Genomic DNA, 24081 nt, shown 5'->3' on the forward strand with positions numbered 1-24081 from the left:
ATTAACTATACCAGAGACTGCCAGAAGAATGAAAAAAATCTGTGTTGAAAGAAGCCTTGAAAGTGAGGATAGCAAGACTTCATCTCACGTGCGTTGAACATGTTATCAGGAAGGGTCAGTCCCTGAAGAAGGACATCATGCTTGTAGATGTCCTTGTAGAGGGTACAAGTAGAGGTTCAGTGAAAACCGTGAATGAGATAAATTGATACAGTGAGCTCAAACATAGGAACAATTGTGGGACTAGCCCAGGACCCAGCTGTGTTTCATTCTGTTGTACATATGAGTTGGAACCAACTCGATGACACCTAACAACAGCAAAACATATAGCTACAGAAAGATGTCTGGAATAATGTTTTCTCTAATGCTAATGAGTGTTGGGATTGTTGTACTTTCATCTTTATACCTTTCTGCATTATTTCGAAGATTTACAATTACGTGTCATTTTAACAAAAATAATAGTTGCTAGTATTTAAAAAAATGAACATAAAGCACCAAAATTTAATTCTGGGTAGTTGAAATATGGATGATTATTAATTTATTCATTGTGCTGTATTTTTCATTTTTAAATGAAATAAATTTTAAAGAGTAGTTACAAAAGTCTTACAGATAATAAAACAGGTATGTTTGATTTTAGGTTGGGACTGTCCTTTCTAAACAAATAGGAAGCCTGAAACCTTAGATTTAAAAGGTCTTAGGTTAAGCAACACAAACAAGGCAAAAAAATACTTATCAGAAAATGAAAATTAGGGGAAAAACATATGCAACTGAAATGGGAACGCTGCCCTTTTCCTTTCTGCTTTCCCCATAACTGAAGTGCTTCATCCATTTCATTCTTTTCATTCCATCCATCCAACATTTATAGAATATCTATTGTGTTCTAGGCACTGGAGCAAAATATACAGTCGCTGCTCTCAAAACATGCTCTCTACTTCTCCTCCCCACATCTCTGCATATGGTATCTATTACGTCCCTGAAATGAAGATGAAGAGCCTTATGGCACTCAGCTTTGTAGACTGGTCAGGGCATACTAAGGAAACGTGACAAAGAACTCTGCTGTTTCTTGACTTGAGTCTCAGATCTTTGGGTCTCATGACTGGGCCCAGAGACGGATCTCTGATTTACTGTCTTTCATGCAGGACCAGAACCAGATTGTCTACTACATTCGCCGTGCACCAGTTCCCATCACTCCAGAGAACTTTCACACAACCATACAGTTTGGGACGATTAGAGGTGCCTACATACCAGCCCTGCTTCGGCTGCTCAGTGGAGTCTATGCTCCTCAGATATTTGCAAACAACACCTGGCCCGAGAGCATTCGAAACCAGTTTGCTTCTCATTTCCACAGTTTCTTATCATGTCTGACAGGTGAGTAGGAAGGCCTGAGGGCTTGTTTTTCACTTAATGCCCCACCCATACTAGTGGAGCAGGTGGGAAATTTGTCTTGGGTGCCTGCATTGCCCAGCCCAGACTAGGTACCAGTGACATCACTTGGATTGGTGTCATCTGTGTGGTAACTCATGGTGTCATACTTCCCGCCCCCACTGATCTCCAATACCAGACCATACAGAATCCTCGTTGTTGCCGCTTTTACGTGCCATCGAGTTAGTTTTGACTCACAGTGACCCTATACATGGTTTGTGAGGCTGTAAATCTTTATGGGAGCAGAAAGTATCATCTTTCTCCCGAGGAGCGGCTGGTGGATTCAAACCGCTGACCTTGCAGTTAGCAGTCCAGTGCTTATCCTTAAGCGCTTATAGTGCCACCAACCTTCCCATACAAAAACCCTTAGTAATGTTTATTATTAATTTCAATCATAGAATAATATATGAATGATATCGTAAATTGCTTAAATACAATATTTCTTAGATCATATGAATACAATTAACAAAATTGTTTTGTAAAATCTTTTTACATTGAATTACAACATTATTTTGCTTTTGTTTTTATGTGCCATTAAGTTGGACCTTATATAGGGTATCTGAGGCAGTAAATCTCTGTAGGAGCAGAAAGCCTCATCTTTCTCCATTGGAACAACTGGTGGGCTTGAAGCTCAGACCTTGTGGTTCTCAATCAGGTGCTCATCCTACAGTGCCACCATACTCCCACAACATTATTTTCAGCATTGTAAGCACTGAAAGGAAGCCTCTCTTGATTTTTTTTTTTTTTACCTTCTTTTACTTTCATTACTACTTAATGCTCAAAAAAGTTATTGATATAGATTCACAGATACCAATCACCACAATACTGTAGCTAAACAAACAAACAGAAAATGAGACAAGATTAGTGACCATAGGAGTATCATCAGCAATGAAAAGAGTAGCATGGGGTGTCATGCAGGAAAAAAAAAAAATCACATGATTCAAAGTATCACTGTAATTGGGTGATAATGACAGCTCTGGCTGGAGTGCGTTTTATTATTGTTGTTGTGTGTCCTGAGTTGGTTCCGACTCATAGCAACCCTGTATAGTTTTTCAAGGCTGGAAATCTTTACAGGAGCAGAAAGCCTCATCTTTCTCCTGTGGTGGTGGTGGTGGTTATGTGCCGTGGAGTCTGAACCGACTCATAGCGACCCTGTACAGGGTTTCTGAGGCTGTAAATCTTTACGGGAGCAGAAAACCTCATCTTTCTCCCGCGGAACAGCTGGTAGTTTCGAACCGCTAACCTTAAGGTTCGCAACCCGATTCGTAACCACTACGCTACCAGAGCTACTTATCTTTCTCCTGTGGAGTGCGTTAAAAGTTCAAAAAGTAAATTAACATAGGGGACTCTTGGGCCCAGAGTCAGTGACATAGCCACAGATGACTAGAGTGGAGAGTGAAGCATCCAGTTGATAAGAAGAGAGAGCATATGCATAAGAACACCCACATTTTCAGATAATACCCACTTGACCTGGCTTCTAGTTGATCAGAGCTCAACTAGAAGAAGAAACAAGAGGAAAAAAAAAGAGTAATTTGATACAATTTGATGAACTTGACCTACACCTATGGATGCAGTAGCTCAAAAGGGAACAAATTTTTATAGCGAGGATCATTCCCACCCCCTCCATACACAGAGTAGACAGGGATGGGCAACTTGGACATTGGCTACCCAAAATGGGGGCTACAAAGGTAAGAAGTGACTGGCTTACAAGCTTTCCAGAGGGAACCTAGATCCAGAGGGCATGGAGGAAGGTAGAATCTCCACTGAGTAGTATCTGTCTAGGCGGGGCTGATAAAAGGAGATGTGGATGGATCTCTTGTGATACGATAGTGAATAATTGTTATCAGGACTGATTGTGTGGGTTGGAAATGTAAAGATAGACATTTTGTAGCAAAGGAGGGGAGTAATTGACTTTGCAGTCTAGGAGCAGAGGTCCCTGGGACCACCAAGAGAGAAGAATAGAGAGCGGGACTCTACCCAGAGAAGCAGCGATGCCAGAGATGGAGGCAGAGATGATAACGTGGAGAGATGGAGCGGCTGGGGACTTTAGACCCAGAGTAGAGGAGGGGCTGTGTGCTGATGATGGGAGACAGGCTTGCAGGGTATACCCTTTGGTTGGTTATTCATGCATGGAGGGGATTGTAACCTTAGCAATGTAACGATATACGATAGGATGGATGTAAAGCTAGTGTTCTTCCATGTAAACTATCACTTAATTCACACACACACACACACACACACACAAATAGCAAAGGTACCAAATGACCACTTAAAGTTTTTTAAAAGTCCAAAAGTGTTCCATTTATACAATGGTGGGATACTTCACCAGGAGTTTCTGTAAAGTCCAGAACTGTTTCAGCTAAACCAGAAGACACACAACTTGTATTACTGAAATGGTCCTGGGTCAGTGAGTCCAATAAGATAAAAATTGATAGCTACATACAAACAGATATGATCTTTGCTGGTTAGATTACTGAGATTATTCAGACAAGTTTCTCAACTGTGCTATATAGCTAGATACAATTGAGAAGCTTTCACATAAAAGTTGTATATAATGTCAATTTAATTGAAAGAAAATAATGAAACTAAGAATGCATCTCGCTGTTGGAAGAGAAAGCAGGGGTTATGGTGTGGGCACTGAGGGCAGAGCCTCAGCACACTGGGCAGGTTAGTTAGGTGATGCTGAGTAGGAAGCATTTGACTTTTTCTGGTACTTGCAGCTTAGGGACCAGTTTCTGTTGTGGCTGTCCAGTGTTTATCCCAAAGTGTCTGAGTTAGTCAGTTTGAGGAGTGGGTTGTGGTTTCTGTTTCTTCTTTAAAACTGCACACACACCCCAAAAAAACCCAAAAACAAAAAACAAGTGATGATGTGTATAGGTCATGGCCTTGTAGCTCCCCAGCAGAGAAGGGGAGATGGGCAGGAGGAGAGTGGCTCCAAGTTTGGCTGCTCTTGGGGGAGCAAATACCTTCTCTACTCTGGCCCCATCACAACAAATCACAACACACGCCATCACAGCCATAGCCGCCTCCTATGTCCCGATTTTCTTCGCCCCTGTTGGGTCCAGTTTGTCGTGTTTCTCAGCCCACTAGAGGTATCAGAAGTTCCAATTTTTCAAAGCAGTTTCAGTATTTTCAGTATTTATGTTGGGATTTAATAATGGTTTGTGGCCAGTAAAGTTTCAGCACCGCCCACACATGAACAAAGGCCCATTTCCTGTTCTTGGCATCTCTGTACTTTGTTGGTCCAATTCAGATAGCAACTTCAGTATGCTCAGTGTAGCCATATCGTGGCAGGGGTTCACATCCTTTCCAATGCCATGGCTGATCAGAGGTGGCTGAGAGGAGCAATTGATTAGAGAAACAAACTCATTTTTGTGTTTTGGCAAGTCTTTGTATTCAACCTGGAATCCCTGGACTCTGGATACTGGTATTGCTCAGAGGGTCTTCGTAAGAGGTCCATGGGGTACATGGCTTGAAGAGATGTTATTTTTTACAATTGTCTCAATTGTCACCAACTTCTAGGCTACCATGGCAGTCACGGTAGTGTGATCCTTGGTGTGATGTCCGTGACTGATGCCCATGGCCTGCACAACCTCAGGCACCATGGGAAGAATTCCAGCAGGCAGCTACTGGTGACTAAGATAAGACATCCTGAACTTTCTTTCTTTCTTGTTACTAGTTCCATTGTCATCTGCAAAGCCAGATTTTAAAAAGATTATTTTTCTTTCATCCCTTGGTTTCTTTATCAGTGTCTTCTCCTCCAATTGGAGTGCTGGTTTGGTGGGTTGAGCCTGTGGAACTTTGAAACCAAGGAGCTCCAGCATATTGGCTGCATTGCATTTTGCCACCTTCTGATTGGTGCTTTGGCAGTGTGGTTTCTAACCTTCACCTACAGAGCAAACTCCCTGTGGCGCGGCAGGCATCGCTTGTCAGGAGCATGTACTCTGGCTCCTTCTCCTTATTTACTTGCTGGATCTGGGCCAGTGTACTAATTGGATTCATCCCTTGTCCTTACTCTGGGCCTATGTGTAGTTTGACTACGAATTTTGTTTTCTTTTTGATTCTGGGCTTCACTTGACCGATTGTAGGGAGTGGGGGAGGTAACTTCTTCAGTTCCTCAAGAACAGCTATGTTGTTGTTGTTGTTGTTAAGTGCCGTCGAGTCGGTTCCGACCCATAGCGACCCTGTACAGGGTTTCCGAGGGTGTAAATCTTTATGGGAGTAGAAAGCCTCATCTTTCTCCCACGGAGCAGCTGGTAGTTTCGAACCACTGACCTTAAGGTTCGCAGCCCGATTCGTAACCACTACGCTACCAGAGCTCCTTAACAGCTATAGTAGCATTTTTCTTTGAAATCTTCTTGCTCATTCCTTCCCCTATGAACTCTCTGACTGACAACTTGGTCACAGAACTCTTCATGTGGGTGGTCCACTCTTCCAGGCAACCTCAGAATTTACAGGCAAGTTCCATTTAAGTGCAATCTCACTTGATTCATTTTAGATTTATTAAGATTTTCTTCTTCTGCTTCTCTTCCATTTACCTTCTAGCCTTTCTGGAAGGGGCTCATTGGGTAGGATCCTTAATGCTTTAGAAGCAGCATTGTGTGCCACAGCCTATCTCGTCCTTCCTTTTCCATTAAACTCCTTTCCTCACACAGAAAGTTCAATGAGATAAAGTAAAGGTGTAACTGGAAGTGGGACAGGCACCTCCTCTCATGTTGTAGTTGTGGGTGGACTACATTTGAGATTAAGGGTCCACCGGCTTGTACATTGGGTTTTCCTCAAGTTTCAGGCACAGTGCATTTAGCTCTACAGTAGGAGTTATATGCTTTCTTACAATGAATTGGACCTCGCTCAGGCAAAAGCTTATACTTGGGCTGAGTTTTGTTGAAATGAACTAACTCATTCACAAGACAGTTTGGGGTTTTGTCTTTGGGGTGTGTTGTGTTAGAAGGAACTGGTTACTCTTCTGAGCATATCCTCCCCCCACCCCCACCCACCTCCACTACTGGCAACAGTGAGGAGAGGAAGGAAGAAAGGAAAGGAGGAAGGGAATAGGGAGGGAAAAGGCACAGTGGCTGTGGAAGGGGTGGGTACCACCAGGCCAGGGATCAGGGAAAGGGGGAGTGGAATGAATTAAGGAAGCAGCTGCCTGTACAAACACTGAAGATGCTACAGTGATATTTTTATAAAATATAATAAAATTCTTCTGAAGCACTGTACAAAAATTTTATAGAGAGTCATTTCGGTGTCACCCCCTCTGACAGTGACACCTGATGTGGTCCACATTCCCTGACCTCCACCTTGTGATGCAACCAGTATGTATTTGCTGATTGAGCGGAACAAGGTGCAGAATCTGCCTTCAAATGCAGTTAGTTATTTGCTATAGAACTGGTTGGCCAGACTTGTTGAAGTAGGAGTTTCTAAGAGTACGTGTGGCGTTATGAGATGTGTAGGTGATATGGGAGACCTAGAGAGATTTGCATATATTATGGTAGATTGTTGAGGGCATGGTACAGATCTTTGACCTTATTTATCTTGTTCTACCTCCATGAGGTTTCTTTTGCCTTCTATCATCTTCCCTCTTGACAACAAAGAAGAATCCAAATCATAGCTTCTCCTGCTTGTCCTGAAGTGAGATACTTCCTGGACCCCATCATCAACCATTGTTGGACCTGGGGCAGCAAAATTTCATCCCACTTCAGTGAACTTCCATGGACCTTTCCTTTTCTCAGACACTCGGTACAAACTGGAGGGCCGCACAGTTCTCTACATCCCTGCGGAGGCCATGAACATGAAGCCTGAGGTGGTGGTAAAAGACAAGGAGTTGGTACAGCGGCTAGAAAGTGAGTAGTTGATATTACCAGTGTCTAGCAGAAATCCCAGAAGAGAGAAAAGACAGGCCTGGATGCTGAGAAAGGAATTGGGTTAGGAGGGCTGTGTGGTGGGAGAGAAAGACAGATGGGGAGCAGTATAAACATACACAAGAGGTTTCACGTTCTGTCCTGTAGTCATCGTGATCCACTGGACCCGTCAGATAAAGGAGATGCTCAGTGCCCAAGAAACAGCGGAGACAGGAGAAAGTTTAGGTCCTCTGGAGGAGATTGAGTTCTGGCGCAACCGATGTATGGACCTGTCTGGTATCAGTAAACAACTGGTGAAGCAAGGAGTGAAACATATTGAGAACATTCTACACCTTTCCAAGTCATCCTATTTGGCACCCTTTATGAAGATGGCCCAGCAAATCCAGGTTTGTGAGTTGACCAATGGATGGAGATTTAGCAGAAAGTGGGCAACGATTGGAATGTTGGAGGGGGCTCAGAAGAGGGAATCAACGTCACCACCAATAGCACAGATTGAGCCAATACAGTGTATGGACTTGGGCTTGTGGGGGAATATGAAAATAGTAGGATACAGAGTTCCTAGGGAGCATGTAGTTAGTTAGGAAGAGATGCATCCAGTTAATCAACAAATACATGTTAAGTGCCCTCTGTGGTCCCAACCCCTATTATTCAGCTGAGAAGACAAGACTTAGCACAAATTAGAAATACAAGATAGCATGGGATCAAAGACAAACCCATATAGTCAAGAAAGTTACAAAATCAGCATTTGTTTATAAATTTGATAAACTGATTATGTTAGTCCCTGGCCACAAAGAAGATAGAAGTGATCTGTAGAATATAGAGATAGAAGATGCTTCTTCCTAGTGAAGGTGAAATTTAAACTCAGCAAACAAGGGCCTTGAGGTACAGTTAGGTGGCGAAGTCTTAAACAGCTGGTGTGAACAAGGCAAGTAAAAAGGATTGGATGGAAATTTTGGGATGTGTGGGAGTAATGTCTAGTTGTGTGATCAACAACTGTCAAGTTACCCATTTTGTGCAGAGTTGTGGATTCAGTTGGAGGAAAGTAGAGAAATAGACATACAAGGTGAACTTGGGTATCCCAGTCTAATAGGGAAGATGAGACTCATGCATGAGAAAAGACTTTAAAACACTGCCTTAGAAACCAATAAATGAGTACAAGCTGCTGGTACATGCAAATTCTGGTTTGAGTTATCACGGAGCTCTGAAATAACTGGAAGGAGGTGAGGTAACTGGGGCAGCTTCATACTAGAGACAAATCAGAATGGGGTTCCAGATGGATAAAAAGTACTAGCTTTGAGCCATATCTTTAAAAAGTCTATTCCTGGTTTTCTTTTCCACCAGGATGGCTTTTGTCAAGCACAGTCAAACCTGACCTTTTTGTCAGTCCTGAAAGAACCCTGCCAGGAATTGGCTTGCATGCGACCTAAGGACATCTCCAGTAAACTCCCTAAATTGATCAGTCTGATCCGCATTATCTGGGTCAACTCTCCCCATTACAACACTCGGGAGAGAATGACCTCCCTCTTCCGGAAGGTGTGTATGAACAGAGGGTTTTAAGAAGGTGGCAAGTTGAACTCAGATTTTTAAAAGAATTTGGAATTCACTTAGTAGATCGTGAGGGAAAAGGGGAGGAGGATAGGTCTTCAGGTACCTGGATTATCAGCTCCAGTTGTGTTCTGAGGCGGTGCCGGGCAGGGCTTTGTTCCAGAGGGAAGGCATGCAGGCAGGAAGAAGGACTTTGAGAAGAGTTAGTGGAGCATCAAGAGGCAGGCAGGATGGTGGACTCCCAGACTGAGGTATATAGAGGAGAGAATACTCTTTTTGTCATTTCCAAAGATGGACATCGGAATGACACCAGGGAGGTAGATTTAGGAAGGGACATGGGTCTTGAAGAGCAGGACCTGGTACATCCTATCTGGGATAACAAGGCTAGAGAGTGGGAGAAGGAGCAGAGCTGTGGGTCTCTGAGAAGTGCAGCTGCAGAGTGTTGTTGAGACAGAATAAGGCTCTACAAGGAGGTGAAGGTCGATGGGGATGGGTGACAGGAGTCAAATGGCAGAGTAGGGCACAGAGACTTGAAGTGTGTCCAGGAGATTCTGAGAAGGGACTAGATATAAGTAAAGGTGTGGGTTGAGGCTGTTGTGACTGCTTCCATAGATGAGCAATGAGATCATCCGCTTATGCTGCCATGCCATCTCCCTGGACCGAATTTTTGAGGGCTATGTCACTTCCAGCAAGGAAGATCTACAAGGCTGCATTTCCTGCTGTGATGCCTGGAAAGATCACTACCTTCAGGCTGTGCAGGCGCATACTCGGTACAACATGTCTCCCCTAATGTCCCAGATAGTAGCTCCCTGGCATTCATTAGAGACGAGGGTCTTACCAACTCCTTTTACTTGAGCTGTTTCTTTCTTTCTTTTCTTTTAAACCTATGAATTATATTTTTCTAGACTTAGGAGTTTCTATAGTGGTCTAAGTTCTCTCTCTGGACTCTAAATTTCCTTATTCTAATAACTGATATTAAGGAGCCCTTCCTGGTCTTTTCCTTCTATGTGGCCCCAAAGTTTTTTTATTATGTGTAAACCTAGAACTTAGATGCTCTGTCTCTTCTATGTTCTTCACACCTTGAGTTTCTTCTGCCAGGGTTCAGGGAAACTTCCTAGGGTCAAATTTCTAAGGCTCTTCATGAACCCAGGAGTCAGCTTGATACCTAGAATTCCTACTTTTTAACTCAGTTACTCTTTCTCTTCATATAGGTTTTTCAACCGGGGCTGGGTCCTAGACCAGACCAGCATATTTGCTCAGGTTGATGCTTTTGTGCAACGCTGCAAGGATCTTATTGAGGTGGGAAAACTGGATGGGGAATCAGAGCCAACAGCAGACCCTCTACAGAGTCCCCATCTGGGAACCGGGAAGATGGGACAGAGGATCCTGTCAAGAGATCAAACAGAATTTACCCCTTTGCCACTCCAGTTCTTTTAGATTTTTGCCTGTTACCACTACTCTTATACCTCATATTTCACTCAAATTCATCTCAGTAGCCCCCTGCATCTGATTGGTATCCCCCTAGGCTTTGGAGATTTTAGGCTAAACCAAAGAGTGCAGGACTTTCAGGTTCAGGAGGGGAAACAGGAGCCCTCACGCTGAGTTCTTTATAGGTATGTGACTGTCAGTACCACTTTGCCCGCTGGGAAGATGGCAAGCAAGGTCCCCTCCCTTGCTTTTCTGGCGCCCAAGGGCCACAGATAACACGGAACCTGCTGGAGATTGAGGATATCTTTCATAAAAACTTGCACAGGCTGCGAGCTGTTCGAGGGGGCATTCTGGATGTCAAGAACATATCTTGGCATGAAGACTACAATAGGTGAGAGAAACAGGAGGAACAGGAAAGTAGCCTGGGGGAGTGGCAAGAGTATATAGAGGACTGGGACATAATCAGGGGTGGAAAGGCAGGGGAAAGTGAAAGACAGGAAGGTGGCTGGTTCGATTAAGATTTCCTGAGTTAGATTTGTTCTGAGAATTAAATGAGCACATGCTTATAAAATGACTGCCCCTAGAAAGTCCTTCGAACACAATAACACATGTTATTCCTGTAAGCGGATGTCCTTAGGAACTGGTGAGGGTACCCACACTTCAACATACTTCTCTAATGGCACAGATTCCGTGCTGGGGTCAAGGACTTGGAGGTTATGACTCAGAATTTGATCACCTCGGCCTTCGAGTTCGTCCGAGATGTGGAACATGGAGTGCTACTCTTGGACGCTTTCCACAGACTTGCAACCCGTGAGGTACTGCTCACTCAGAGGTTCCCTCAGCCCCTGGTTCTCTTTTGCTTTCCTTTAGTTCCTCCTCATGCTTCCAGGCACCATCTTTATCTCCATCTGCACTTTTTCCCATGTCCAGAGTTGTCAGTGCAGAGTCTTGGCATGGCACTGTAGGATAAGCACTGGGCTGCAAGATCAGTTTGAACCGCAAGGTCCGTGGTTCAAACTCACCAACCACTCCTCAGAAATCCTATGTAGGGTTGCTCTGAGTCGGAACTGACTTGATGGCACTTAACAACAAGAAGTCACGAGTGCCTCTTTTCTTCTTCTGTTACCTTAATTCCAAGGTCATTAAGGGGTGTAACTAATATAGTAGAGGTGTAACTTTCTTCTGAAACGAGGAAGTGGAGGGAATTGGAGGGAGCCGACATCCTCAGGGCATTTCTTCCTTAGGCTATAAAGCGAACGTATGACAAGAAAGCAGTAGACCTCTACATGCTGTTCAAGAGTGAACTAGCCCTTGTGAATCATGAGTTAAACAAGAAACAGCCATACCTGGAGCCTTTCATGGCCCAGTATTCTGGATACGCACACTTCTTAAGGAGCCTTCGGCATCGCCTCGATAGAGTTATGAGTGTAAGTGTCAAGTCTTTCCCAAAATTTCTCCTCACTGGGATGTCAGGGTTTGCACCTGGGTTGCATGCTAGGAGACATGGAAGTCCTAGAGAGTTTTAATTATCAGACACTAAGTTGCATCAGAAGAGTGGCAGTCTCACTCCTGTAAAGTAGATCATGGTTTTGGATCTGAGAGATGGTGCATGTGGCTGGAAAAACATGGATCATTTTAGGAATTCTATGTCAAAGTGAAAGAGAAAGAGTAGTAGGGCCAACATCTGGAAAGTTGGCTCAGTAGAAAAGTAATACAACCTTAAGATCCAGAGACCTGAGTAGATGAGGTCTTTACAGGGCCTATTCTCCCTGGAAAATGAGGCATAAAGAAACAGAATTTTCTTTTTTTAACTTTTTGGGCAATTAAAAGGTCTGAAGCTATTGAGGTATTGACCTGCTGTCATTTATTTGGCTCCAGAAGGGAATAGGCAGCCTACAGATAATTGGAAGCTTATTAAGAATGAGTGGACTAAGACTGAGAGAAAGAAGCCTGATACTGGTTTTTAACACTGGACCTCTTAATCCTTCACCACCTAGAATTTCCTTTCTTCTCACAGTTTTTCCCCCCTTGGGATGAATCTTTGTGAGTCTCTTTCTTCATTTTGACTCCTTTTCTCAGTGTGCCTTTATCTCTTCCTGTTATCTTTCTTTTTGATTTCATCTTCCCTATATCATATGTCATCAAAATCAATCACTCTCCATAGCAATATCTGTTTTTGTTTTGTGTGTGTGTCTAGGAGATGGGAGTATGAGGGGATGTGGTAAGCAGGCTCTACCTGTCTATGGCTCTTTCCCCTCAGTGCCTTTCTAGTGCTCACTTCCTGCCCCATACTGGCACTGGAGAAGAGAGTATACACACCTATCAGCAGACGGTTCAGGCCATTGATGAACTGGTTCGAAAAACCTTCCAAAGGTGGACATCGACGCTGGACAAAGATTGCATTCGGCGACTGGATACTCCATTGTTACGCATCAGCCAGGAGAAGGCTGGCATGCTGGATGTCAACTTTGACAAGTACAGAACTCAATCTGACTTCCTTTTCCTAAACTTTGCATATTTCTGGTGCAATTCTCCCCCTCCAGTTCTCTCAAGAGCTTAATTCCCTTATCTTAGTCCCTTTCTCCATTTTTCTCCCTGATTCTTTCATATGCTATAGTATCTATGCTGTCACTTCTTAGTTTTAATTATATGATGGTAAGTAAAAGAGTATTGCTACTAGGGTTCAAGTTCACACATGCATGGGTTTATTCCAAACAAAACTTTTAAACATGTCTCTGTGATCAGTGGATAGCTGATCAGTGAATGACAGGTTCTGTCAACAGTACACTTGTCTTGGTCTAGTTAGGGTACTTGACAAAAAAGATGTCTAATCAAAGCAGTGACTTCCAAGGGGATCTGCTGGGCCAGTTAAAATCAAGGCAGAGAGGTCAGCTCAGAACGTATGTTATTGTTGTTGTTGTTACTAGGTGCCACTCATAGTAACCCTACACCACACAACAGAACAAGACACTGCCGGGTCCCACTCCATCCTTACAATTTTTACTCATGAGCCCATTGCTACTGCCACTGTGCCAATCCATCTTTTTGGGCGTTTCCCTCTTTTTCACTGACCCTCCACTTCACCAACCATGGAGTCCTTCTCCAGGGACTCGTCCCTTCTGATAACATGTCTGAAGTATGAGAGACGAAGTCTGGCCATCCTGGCTTCTAAGGAGTATTCTGGCTGTACTTCTTCCAACACAGATTTATTTGTTCTTCTGGCAGTCCATAGTACTTTCAGTATTCTTCTCCAATACCATAACTCAAATGTATCAATGATTCTGAGGTCTTCCTTATTCATTGTCCAACTTCTACATGCATATGAGGTATCTGGAATACCTCTTCTTTCCAGTGTTATCCATAACTTGTCCTGATCCACACAGTCAAAAGTCTTCGCCGAGTCAATAAAGCATATCTTTCTGATATTCTCTGCTTTCAGCCAAGATCTATTTGACATCAGCAGTGATATCCTTAGATCTATGTCCTCTGCTGAATCTGGCATGAATTTCTGGTAGCTCCCTGTTAATGTACTGTTGTAGCCATTTTTGAATTATCTTCTGCAAATATGTACTTGCATGTGATAGTTACGATATTGTTCAATTACTTCAACATTCCATTGTGTCATCTCTCTTTTAAATGGGCACAAATATGGATATCTTCCAATTGGTTGGCCAGGTAGTTGTCTTCCAAATTTCTTGACATAGATTAGTGAGCTCCTCCAGTGTTTCATCAGTTTGTCGAGAGATTTAAATTTGTATTCCGTCTACTCTTGGAGCCTTGTTTTTCATCCATGCCTTCAGTGCAGCTTGGATTTCTTCCTTCAGTATCATCGGCTCATGATCCTATGCTACCTCTTGAAATGGTTGGATATCAACTTTTTTTTTCTTTTTTGGTACAGTGACTCTGTGTGTATTTTCCATCTTCTTTTGATGTTTTCTGCATCATTCAATATTTTGCCCATAAAGTCCTTCAGTATTCCAAGTCGAGGCTTGAATTTTTCCTTCAGTTCTTTCAGCTTGAGAAATGTTGAGTGTGTGTTTCCCTTTCAGTTTTCTAACTCCACGTCTTTGCACATTTCATTATAATACTTGACTTTGTTTTTTCAAGCTGCCCTCTGAAATTTTCTGTTCAGCAATTTTACTTCTTCATTTTTTCCAGTTGCTTTAGCATCTCTACACTGGAGAGCAAGTTTCAGAATGACACATCCATTTGGTATTTTCTTTCTCTCCTGTTTTTTAAATGACCTTTTGCTTTTTCTCTGTATGTTGTTTTTTATGTCATCCCACAACTATTCTGGTCTTCGATCACTAGTATCTAATGCATCAAATCTATTTTTGAGATGGTCTCTAAATTCAGGTGGGATATGTTCAAGGTCATATTTTGGCTCTTGTGGACTTGTTTTAATTTTCTTCAGCTTTAGCCTGAACTTGCATCTGAGCAATTGATACCTTTGACCTAGTATTGAGCTTTTCTACCATCTCTTCCCACAGAGGTAGTCAGTTTGATTCCTGTGTATTCCATCTGATGAAGTCCATGCATATAATCACCTTTTATGTTGTTTAAAAAAGGTATTTGCAATGAATAAATCATTGGTCTTCCAAAATTCTGTCACTTGATCTCCAGTATCAATCATTTCTATCACCAAGGCCATATTTTCCAACTACTGACCCTTCCTCTCTGTTTTCAACCTTCACGTTCCAATCACCAGTAATTATCAATACATCTTGGTTGCATATTTGATCAGTTTCATACTGAAAAAGTTGATGTTGTTGTTAAGTACCATCAAGTTGGTTTCGATTCATAGCAACCCTGTATAGGGTTTCTGAGGCTTTAAATCTTCTTGGAAGCAGAACGTTTTATCTTTCTCCTACAGAGCAGCTGGCGGTCTTGAATGGTGGACCTTGTGGTTCATAGTCCAGTGCTTCTGTATGGAGCCACTGCCCTCACGAAGATGTTGATAGAATTCTTCAATTTCATCATCACTGGCTTTAGTGGTTGGTGCATGAATTTGAGTAATAGTGGTATTAGCTGGTCTTCCTTGTAGGTATATATGGATATTATCCTATCACAGACGGCATTGTACTTAAAGATAGATCTTGAAATGTTCTTTTTGGTGATGAATGCTATGTCATTCCTCTTGAATGTGTCATTCTTGGCACAGTAAATCATATATGTCAGATTGAAAATGGCCAGTACCAGTCCATTTCAGTTCACTAATGCCTCGGATGTAATCTTTATGTATTCCATTTCATTCTTGACAACTTCCAATTTTCCTAAACTGATAATTTGTACATTCCATGTTTAGATTATTAATGGATGTTTGTGGCTGTTTCTCCTCATTTTGAGTTGTGCCCCATCAGCAGGTCTTGAAAGTTTTACTCCATTCACATCATCATGGTCAACTCTACTGTGAGGAGGTAGCTATTTTTGAGTGCTTTCCAACCCGAGAGTTTCATGTTCCAGAAATATATCTGACAATGTCCTGGTGCGATTCATAATGTTTTCATCTTTTGGCATTATACCTGATAGTGTTCACTGCTATTCATAAGGTTTTTAATGGCAAAATGTTCAGAAGCAGTCTGCCTCTTTTTCTTCCTAGTCTGACTTAGTCTGGAAGCTCCGCTGAAACCTGTCCACTGTGCGTGACCCTGCTGGTATTTCAAATACCAGTGGCATACCTTCCAGCTTCACAGCAACTTGCAAGATAGCACAGTATGACAAACTGATAGACAACTGGTGGCAGGAGGTTATAGTGACTTTTTTTTATGACTCCAAAGGGGTCATCTTAATAGATTTTCTTGAAGACATAGGACAATCATGGGAGCTTATTAGGAAGAAGTTTGAAGAAAATGGAAAACAAATTAGAAAAAGGTCAAGGAAGTTGTGCTGAGGAAGAGCTGCCTATAAGAATTTAGTTGGGCAACTTTATTCCATTTACCCTAGAGCCCTGGTCTTGTTTTTGTCCCTTCAGACTTCTTTTTTGTCCCCTAACATCCAAGTACATTTAAAGGAGCATGATTTGAATCCTTCGAGGATGCCAAAAGTGTTGTTTTGACATGCTGTAAATCGAAGAGTGCAGAATTCTTCCAGGAAGGATTAGAAAGACGGAAACACAGTCTTCAGAAATGTCAGACGTGTATAGACCTAGATGGAGGCTATGTTGAGAAATAGTAACTTCACATTTTGATATTTTTATTTAATGAAGGTTTATATGAGTTTGTACCAATAATTTTTTACTTACCATAATACAGTCTATCTTTCAAAAATTGATTTAGAAAAAAAAACTAACTCATTGGAGGAGCCCTGGTGTGGTGCCATCAGATAAACACTGGACTACTAACCACAAGGTTGGTGGTTCAAACCCACCAGCTGCTCATTGGAAACTCTATACAGGGTTGATGTGAGTCAGAACTTAACACCTAATTAGTGCAAACGACTAATGCACTCTGCTGATAAATTAGAAGTTGGTAGTTAAGTCTACCCAGAAGCTCCTTGGGGAAAGTCCTGGTTAGTCTGTTTCTTAAAAATCAGTCCTTACAAACTCCATAGAGTACAACCATACATTGAGACAACCATGGATAAGAGTCAACTGGATGGCAACTGGTGTTTGGCAGTGGTGGTAACCTACTAAACCAGTGATTTAGGTATTCTGCCACTAGAGGGCCATATGGCTCAGCTAACTCATTGAGACTATGGCCCATGGTGTTTGTCTTCCAGAATTTGATGGAGCTTTGAGATCAGGCCCTCTCCTACTACAGCTTTATAATGGTGACTTTCTTTTTTTTTCCTACTTGAAAGAATTTTTATGGGCCAAGCTTAAAAATGGTATACGTGCAGTTCCTGGGTTATGAACATTTGGAATGCATACAATCTATACCTACTCTGACTCACATGCAACCTATACTTACGAATCCCTGTGAAGTCTATTATATTAAAAATTCAGAGTACATACATTAGGTTGTAAAGACAGACAGCTACTTTGTGATGTGCATAAAAAGATTAACGTTTTCATTGTATTATTATGCTACAGATGTTGTAGTGTATCTGTATGTGTTTCTTTAATTATAATGGTGACTTTTCATATTATAAGTACTTAAAGGGTAGTTAATTGTTTACTCATTTATTTAACACATGCATAGTGAGTGCCTTCCGTGCTAGAAATGGAGACAGGCACAGGGAATATGTGAACGGACACAGTCCCTGCCCTCAGGCAGGTGAGGCTCTTCCTAGTCTGTCAGTCACAGGTCTCCTGCTGGTTCAGTGCACCTCCTTTCTACATGAGATGCAGAAGAGAGAAAAAAAGAAGGGACTTTGTAAGGCATCTGCTTGCAGAGATTACAGACCTTTTGGTGACAGTTTTTTTCTAATCAGAAGGAAAATAACGTTCCACTTGATTGCTTTTTGATGCCTTTTGTCTTTAGCTGTGCCCCGTAATATTAGGTGCTTCTAGTGCTTCTAGGCTGTTGCTACTAACGTTAACCTCAGTTCATAAAAAGTCCATGTGGGTTGGGACAGATGTAAAAGCGGTTTTGCCAGAAAAGGCCTGTTTGTAGATGTAGGGTTTTGGAGACAGAAGAGATTGAGTGTGTCCTGGGCAATTGAAGGCAGCCTCACCAGGGGAGATGACAAATTATGGTTGAGGAATGAAGCAGAAGAACCAAATGGAGGAGTGGTGCTGGGTGTCAGTTAAGAGGGGTGAGCTGGAGGCATTGTGGGAGGAAAGACATGCTAGAAGCCACATAGATGAGGAAGCAATTGAAGAACAAGTGTAAAGAAGGTTGGGGAAGAGGTTTGAGATACGGTTTTGTAAGAGGTGCTGAGGACCAGCTTTAGTAGGGCTCCTAGTTTTGTAAGGAGTCCTGGTGTGGCGCTGCAGGATAAGCACTGAACCACAAGTTTGATTTGAGCCGTAAGGTCAGTGGTTCAGACTCACCAGCTGCTCCTTGGAAACCCTATACAGGGTCACTATGGGTCAGAACCGACTTGATGGCACTTAATAACATAGTTTTATAAGATGTGGCCAAACAAGATGATACAAAATTGCCTCATGAAACTTACTAAACACAATATTTTAAAACCAAACTTAGTAAGGTTTTAAACATACAACGCTTTAGTTAGCTTTACATTCATCCTATCTTATTTTGTTTCATTGCAATGATTACAATTCCCTGCATATATCATCAAACAACCAAAGGGTACACCCCACAAGCCTGCCCCCTGGCCGTCAACACCACAGCCGCTCTCCTTCCCTGAGTCGAGAGTCCCCAGCTCCTCCACCTCTCCACTTCATCATCTCTACTTCTATCTCAGGCATCGCTGCTTCTCTGGATAGGGTCCCGCATTCCGCTCTTCTCCCTTGATGGTCCCAGGGTCCTCTGCTCCTGGACTGAAAAGTCAACCACGCCCCTCATTTTGTTACAAAAAGTCTACCTTTACATTTGCAACACTCACAGTCAGTCCTGATAGCAAGTATTCACTATTGAACCCACCTCCTTTCATCAGCCCAGTCCAGACAGGTTGGAAACCACTCAGTGGAGATTCTACCTTCCCACACACCCTCTAGAACTAGCCTCCCTCTTGAAAGCTTGTAAGCCAGTCACTTCTTGCCTTTATAGGCCCCTCCATTTTGGGTAGCCAATGTCTAAGTTGCCCATCTCTGTCAACCCTGTGTACAGAGGGGGTGGGAATGATCCTCACTGTAAAGATTTGTTCCCTCTTTTGAGCTACTACATCCACAAGCATAGGTCAATTTCATCAAATTGTAATGGATTATTCTTTTTTTCCTCTTCTTTTTTCTTCTAGTTGAGTTCTGGTCATCCAGCCATTGAAGCCAGGTCAAATGGGTACTATCTGCAAGTATGGGTGTTCTTGTGCATCTCCCCTCACTTCATATCAGCTGGACCCTAGTTAAAACAATTTAAAAAATTTTTTAATATTAACCTTTTAGACGGGGTTAATATGTACATGGTGCAAAACTCAAAAGTTACAAAAGGGTTGAGATAGAAAAGTAAGTCTCCTTTCTGCTGCTAACCCCCAATTACCCAGTTTCTCCCTGAAGAAAGCAGAAATTTCTAATATGTAACATTCTAAATATCCCTCGCACCTATTCACATATATGGCTCGATAAGTATTCCTTTTTTACATACAAATAGTAGCACACTATGTTGTTGTTGCTGTTAAGTGCTGTCCAGCTGGCTCTGACTTGTAGCATCCCTGAATAGGGTTTTTGAGGCTGTACACCTTTGGGGGAACAGAAAGGCTCATCTTTCTTTTGTGGAGTGACTGAGGGGCCAAACCCTAACCTTGTGGTTCATAGTTGTATACAATGCAAGTATAAATTATATACATATTTATCATTTTAGAAAATGTGCAAAGTGAACGAACTAATTGGAAGAAAAAATAATCCCAGTACTGCTTTTCATTGTTTGGAATATTGTTTTAAAAACACTTTTTGTAGTGAATGGGGTGAAAGGTTACAAAGCAGATCATCAGTTTTACATTCAACCAATCATACACTTTGTTTCATCTCTTACTGTAACATGACTTATCCTACTTCCTCTCTGGGTTTCTTATTTCCATTCCTTGTCTTTCCCAACACTTCTGAAATTTTGTCCTTGGATAAATGCTGCGCTTTTGATCTCAAATGGTTGACCATTCTAAAGTGCGTGTACTTCACTAGTGTTGTTGTCCCCCCTTATATACCTACCTATTGATTGGCTGAAAATTGAGCCATAGAAATGAGTTCAGTTTCAGATCTGAAAGGTCACCAAGGGTTCCACCAATGTCTATCTGACCAGTAAGCAGGGTCTTTTTTATGATCTTGAGTTTTGTTCCATATTTTCTCCCACTCTATCCAGGACTTCCTAATGTGACCCCAGTTATAGCTGGGTATCATTTACTTCTTTATTTGGAATACTTTTTATAATTATTTTTTTCCTGATCTTTGTTGTTGAGTTTTTTTCAAAAGCACTTTAACCCTCACTGAGTATTTTTAAATTATAAAAGTAATAAACTTTCATTTCATGTTTAAAAAAAGAGAGAGGGACTGATGTGGAAATCTATAAAAGAAACAATGCCAATCTATCACACAGCTCCACTTCCTAGAGGTAGCCACGATTATTAGGTAATCAAAACTATACAGATAAAATTGTAAACCTTGTTTCAATTGCTTTTTTAAAGTTTTTATTGTAAATTGAGTGATAGTTTACAGGTGAGAACATCAGCCTTACACTCATCCCATTGTACTTCGTCTCATTGCAATGACTACAATCCCCTCCATGCATCATCATTCAACAGAATTTTTTTTTTTTTTTTTTTTTTATGTACACCAAAGCACTCAGGAATATACAAGCATTCAAACAACCAAAGGGCATATCCTGCAAGCCTTCCCTCCAGCCACCAGCACACAGCCCCTCTCCCTCCCTGAGTCTAGAGTCCCCAGCGCTCCATCTCTCCATGTCATCGTCTCTGCTTTAAAAGGTTAACAATATGGATGGAAGATTTTCCACTCTGTATGTACAGAACTACTTATTTTCTGCAGATTATACTTATCCCATAGTATGGATGTTCTGTAATTTAATTAGGAAACCTGTTCACTGTTGTCCAATTTCCCTAAGTTGGAAATTGCTGAGTATTTCATTCTGGAGGATTTAGATTAGCCATACTGCACCTTACTCCTTTCCCATTACTAGTTAACCAATTGCCTTCAAATTGACTCCATCTCATAGAGATGCCGAGGAATGTGTGCCTTACAGTTTTCAATAGCTGAGTTTTCTAAAGCATATTGCCTGGCCTTCCTTCAGAGGCACTTCTGGGTAAACTTGAATTTCCAGCCTTTCAGTTGATAGTCAAGTGCGTCCACTGTTCCTTCCTCTAATTGCTAGCTGCCATCCAATTGATTCCGACTCATAACAGCGCCACGTGTGCAGACGGTGTGTGCAGAGCAGAAAACTCCAAAGAGTTTTCAAGGCTGTGACCTTTTGGAAGCAGATTGCCAGACCCTCTGGGTGGGTTTGAATTGTCAACCTTTTGGCTAGTAGTTAAGTGCTTAACCATTTGCAGCACCTAGCTGCCTTGAGGTGTGCTTACTTGCAGTTAGAGCACAATAAACATCTAGTTAGGATAAATGTAGGAAGTAACTCTTATACCTGCTGTGATCATCTGTTGTTGAGGAATACATTAAATATTTATCTGGAATATCTTTGACTTAATCTTTATGTCGTTGTTGTAGTTGTTGTTGTTGTTGTCAGGTGCCATCGAGTCGGAACCAACTCATAGCGACCCCAAGCACAGCAGAACGAAACAATGTCCAATCCTGGGCCAACCTCACTACCACTGCCACACTTGAGTCCATCAATGATGCCACCTGGCCAATCCATCTCGTTAGAGGTCTTCCTCTTTTTCTCTGACCCTCCACCTTACCCAGCATGACATCCTTCTCCAACGATTGTTTCCTCCAGACAATATGTCCAAAGTATGAGAGACGAAGCTTAGCCATCCCGGCCTCCAAGGAGCACTCTGGCTGCACTTCTTCCAAAACAGATCTATTGGTTCTTTTGGCAGTCTATGGCACTTTCAGTATTCTCCTCCAACACCACAACTCAAAGGCATCAATTCTTCTACGATCTTCTTTATTCACTGTCCAGCTTTCGCATCCATATGAGGCTATTGAAAACACCATGGCCTGGGTCAGGTGCATCTTAGTCCTCAAGCTGACATCTCTGTTCTTCAATACTTTAAAAAGTTCCTGTGCAGCAGATTTGCCCAGTGCAATACGTCGTCTGATCTCTTGACTGCTGCTTCCGCGAGTGTTGATAGTTGATCCAAGAAGAATGAAGTCCTTGACAACTTCAATCTTTTCTCCATTGATAAGAATGTTGTTTATTGGTCCAGTGGTGAGGATTTTTGTTTTCTTGACATTGAGATGTAATCCATATTGAAGACTGTGCTCTTTGATCTTCATAAGTAAATGTTTCAAGTCCTCTTCACTTTCAGCGATCAAGGTTGTATCATCTGCATATTGCAGATTGTTAATGAGTCTTCCTCCAATCCTGATGCCACGTTTTTTTTCCCGTAGAACACAGCTTCTCGTATTATTTGCTCAGCATACAGGTTGAATAAGTATGGTGAAAGAATACAACCCTGTCTCACACCTTTCCCAATTTTAAAACATTCAATGTTCCCATGTTCTGTTCGAACAACTGCTTCTTGGTCTAGGTACAGATTTCTTAGAAGTACAATTAGGTGTTCTGGAATACTCATACTTCTCAATGTTGTCCATAGCTTGTCATGATCCACACAATCGAAGTTAAGTGCTGTCAAGTCAGTTCTGACTCATAGCAACCCTGTATAGTGTTTACAAGGAGCAGCTGGGGAGTTTGAACCGCCAACCTTGTGGTTCAAACTGACCTTGCAGTCCAGTGCTTTATCCCACAGCGCCACACCAGGACTTTATAGTAGAGACTTAATCTTTATAAGGCAACTTTGGGCCAACTATTTATGGCCTGGGTTTATCTGAACCCCAAATAATGGCTAGACACTTCTAGAGAGAAGAGATGGACCTGTTCTTTGGCAATTGTTTTCTAGAGAAATATGCTATATTTTACATTTTTGTGGTTTTAATATAAAACTATCCCAATCCAGGAAATAGTGGATAGGAAAGAACATGGTCATGGTGAAGGATTCTGAAATGTCTGAGCTCATCAACCAGTGAAGAAATCCAAAACAGCTTCAGCTTTTCCAAAACTTATAAACACTCCAAAGAAGGACAGATAACTTTATCAAGTTTGTCTTTGTGTTCAAGGTCTGGTTAAGATCTTGAAACAAGCATTCTTTTTGAGTGTTCTGATGGTCCCCAAAATTACTGGGCTTTCTCTAAGTTCTGGGAATCTTCCAGTCCCTAATAGCATCCATTTTATCCCACAACGGGCTTTGGAGGTCTTATCCCACCTTATATCCCAAATATTTGAACTCTAAAATCCAAATTGACTTTTATCAAGTTTTACTGCCAGACCAGCTTTACAGATTGCACTTAATACAAACATATTCCAGATGTTGTCTATACCCTGGCTGAACAGAGCTTCGTTATCAATCTGTGTAGAGCAAATGCCTCTGTAGGGTGGAATTTCCCCAGAGCAGAAAAGGGATACTGATGCCTGTTTGTTTTTTGTTTCCAGGGCTTTCTCCTCCTCCTTCCTCTCTCCTCCCCTGCTTGCAATCATATAACATTTTCTCCAATGGATCAGTTATCCCTGGGCCGTTTGTACCTAATGTGGCAAGCCTCAGTTTCCTACCCCTACTGTCTGACCACTTGTTTCAGGATAAAAGTACTGCCATCAAGTCGATTCTGACCCACAGTGACCCTATAGAATACAGTAGAACTGCACCGTGGCATTTTTAAGGCCTTATTTAAGTAAACTTCGTCATCTTCCACCCAAGGAGCAGCTGATGATCAAGCAATCAACCTTACTGTTAACTGTCCAATGCTTAACCCAGTGTAACACCAGGATACTTTTGTTTGAGGATTGTTGTTAAGTGTCATCAAGTCAATTCTGACTCATAGCAGCCCTGTTTCCAAGGAGCCGCTGGTGACCTTGAACTACTGAACTTGCTGTTCAAACTGACCTTGCAGTCCAGCGCATTAACCCACAGTGCCACGTAAGTTTTAAAAGTTTACAAAAAAATTTCTTAGATTGTTTTGTTGTTTTGTTTTTAGAAATCATGTTTGTCAATAAAATAAAATTTGCATTCCAAAAATTTACTGACAAACTTTTGGCAAAAACATCATTGTGAAAAAGGTTTTCAATATCAGGAAAGTATTATCTGACAA

At 41.9% G+C, this 24081-nt stretch overlaps 1 protein-coding gene and 1 pseudogene across 1 annotated transcript in view; one reads left to right on the forward strand and one right to left on the reverse strand.

Annotated features, from left to right (window-relative positions):
- Positions 1–24081, forward strand: part of DNAH2 (dynein, axonemal, heavy chain 2) — a 151080-nt gene that overhangs the window by 23648 nt on the left and 103351 nt on the right. Inside the window, exons 4-11 of the mRNA XM_006863499.1 lie at positions 1137–1365; positions 7152–7262; positions 7428–7666; positions 8622–8813; positions 10439–10644; positions 10939–11068; positions 11498–11680; positions 12514–12728. Coding sequence (XP_006863561.1) covers positions 1137–1365; positions 7152–7262; positions 7428–7666; positions 8622–8813; positions 10439–10644; positions 10939–11068; positions 11498–11680; positions 12514–12728 — 1505 coding nt within the window. The remainder of the gene's footprint in view (positions 1–1136; positions 1366–7151; positions 7263–7427; positions 7667–8621; positions 8814–10438; positions 10645–10938; positions 11069–11497; positions 11681–12513; positions 12729–24081) is intronic.
- On the reverse strand, positions 4599–7083 carry LOC102827892 (annotated as a pseudogene).

The sequence above is a fragment of the Chrysochloris asiatica genome, unplaced genomic scaffold (genome assembly GCF_000296735.1).
Source record: "Chrysochloris asiatica unplaced genomic scaffold, ChrAsi1.0 scaffold00054, whole genome shotgun sequence".
Classification (NCBI taxonomy): domain Eukaryota; kingdom Metazoa; phylum Chordata; class Mammalia; order Afrosoricida; family Chrysochloridae; genus Chrysochloris; species Chrysochloris asiatica.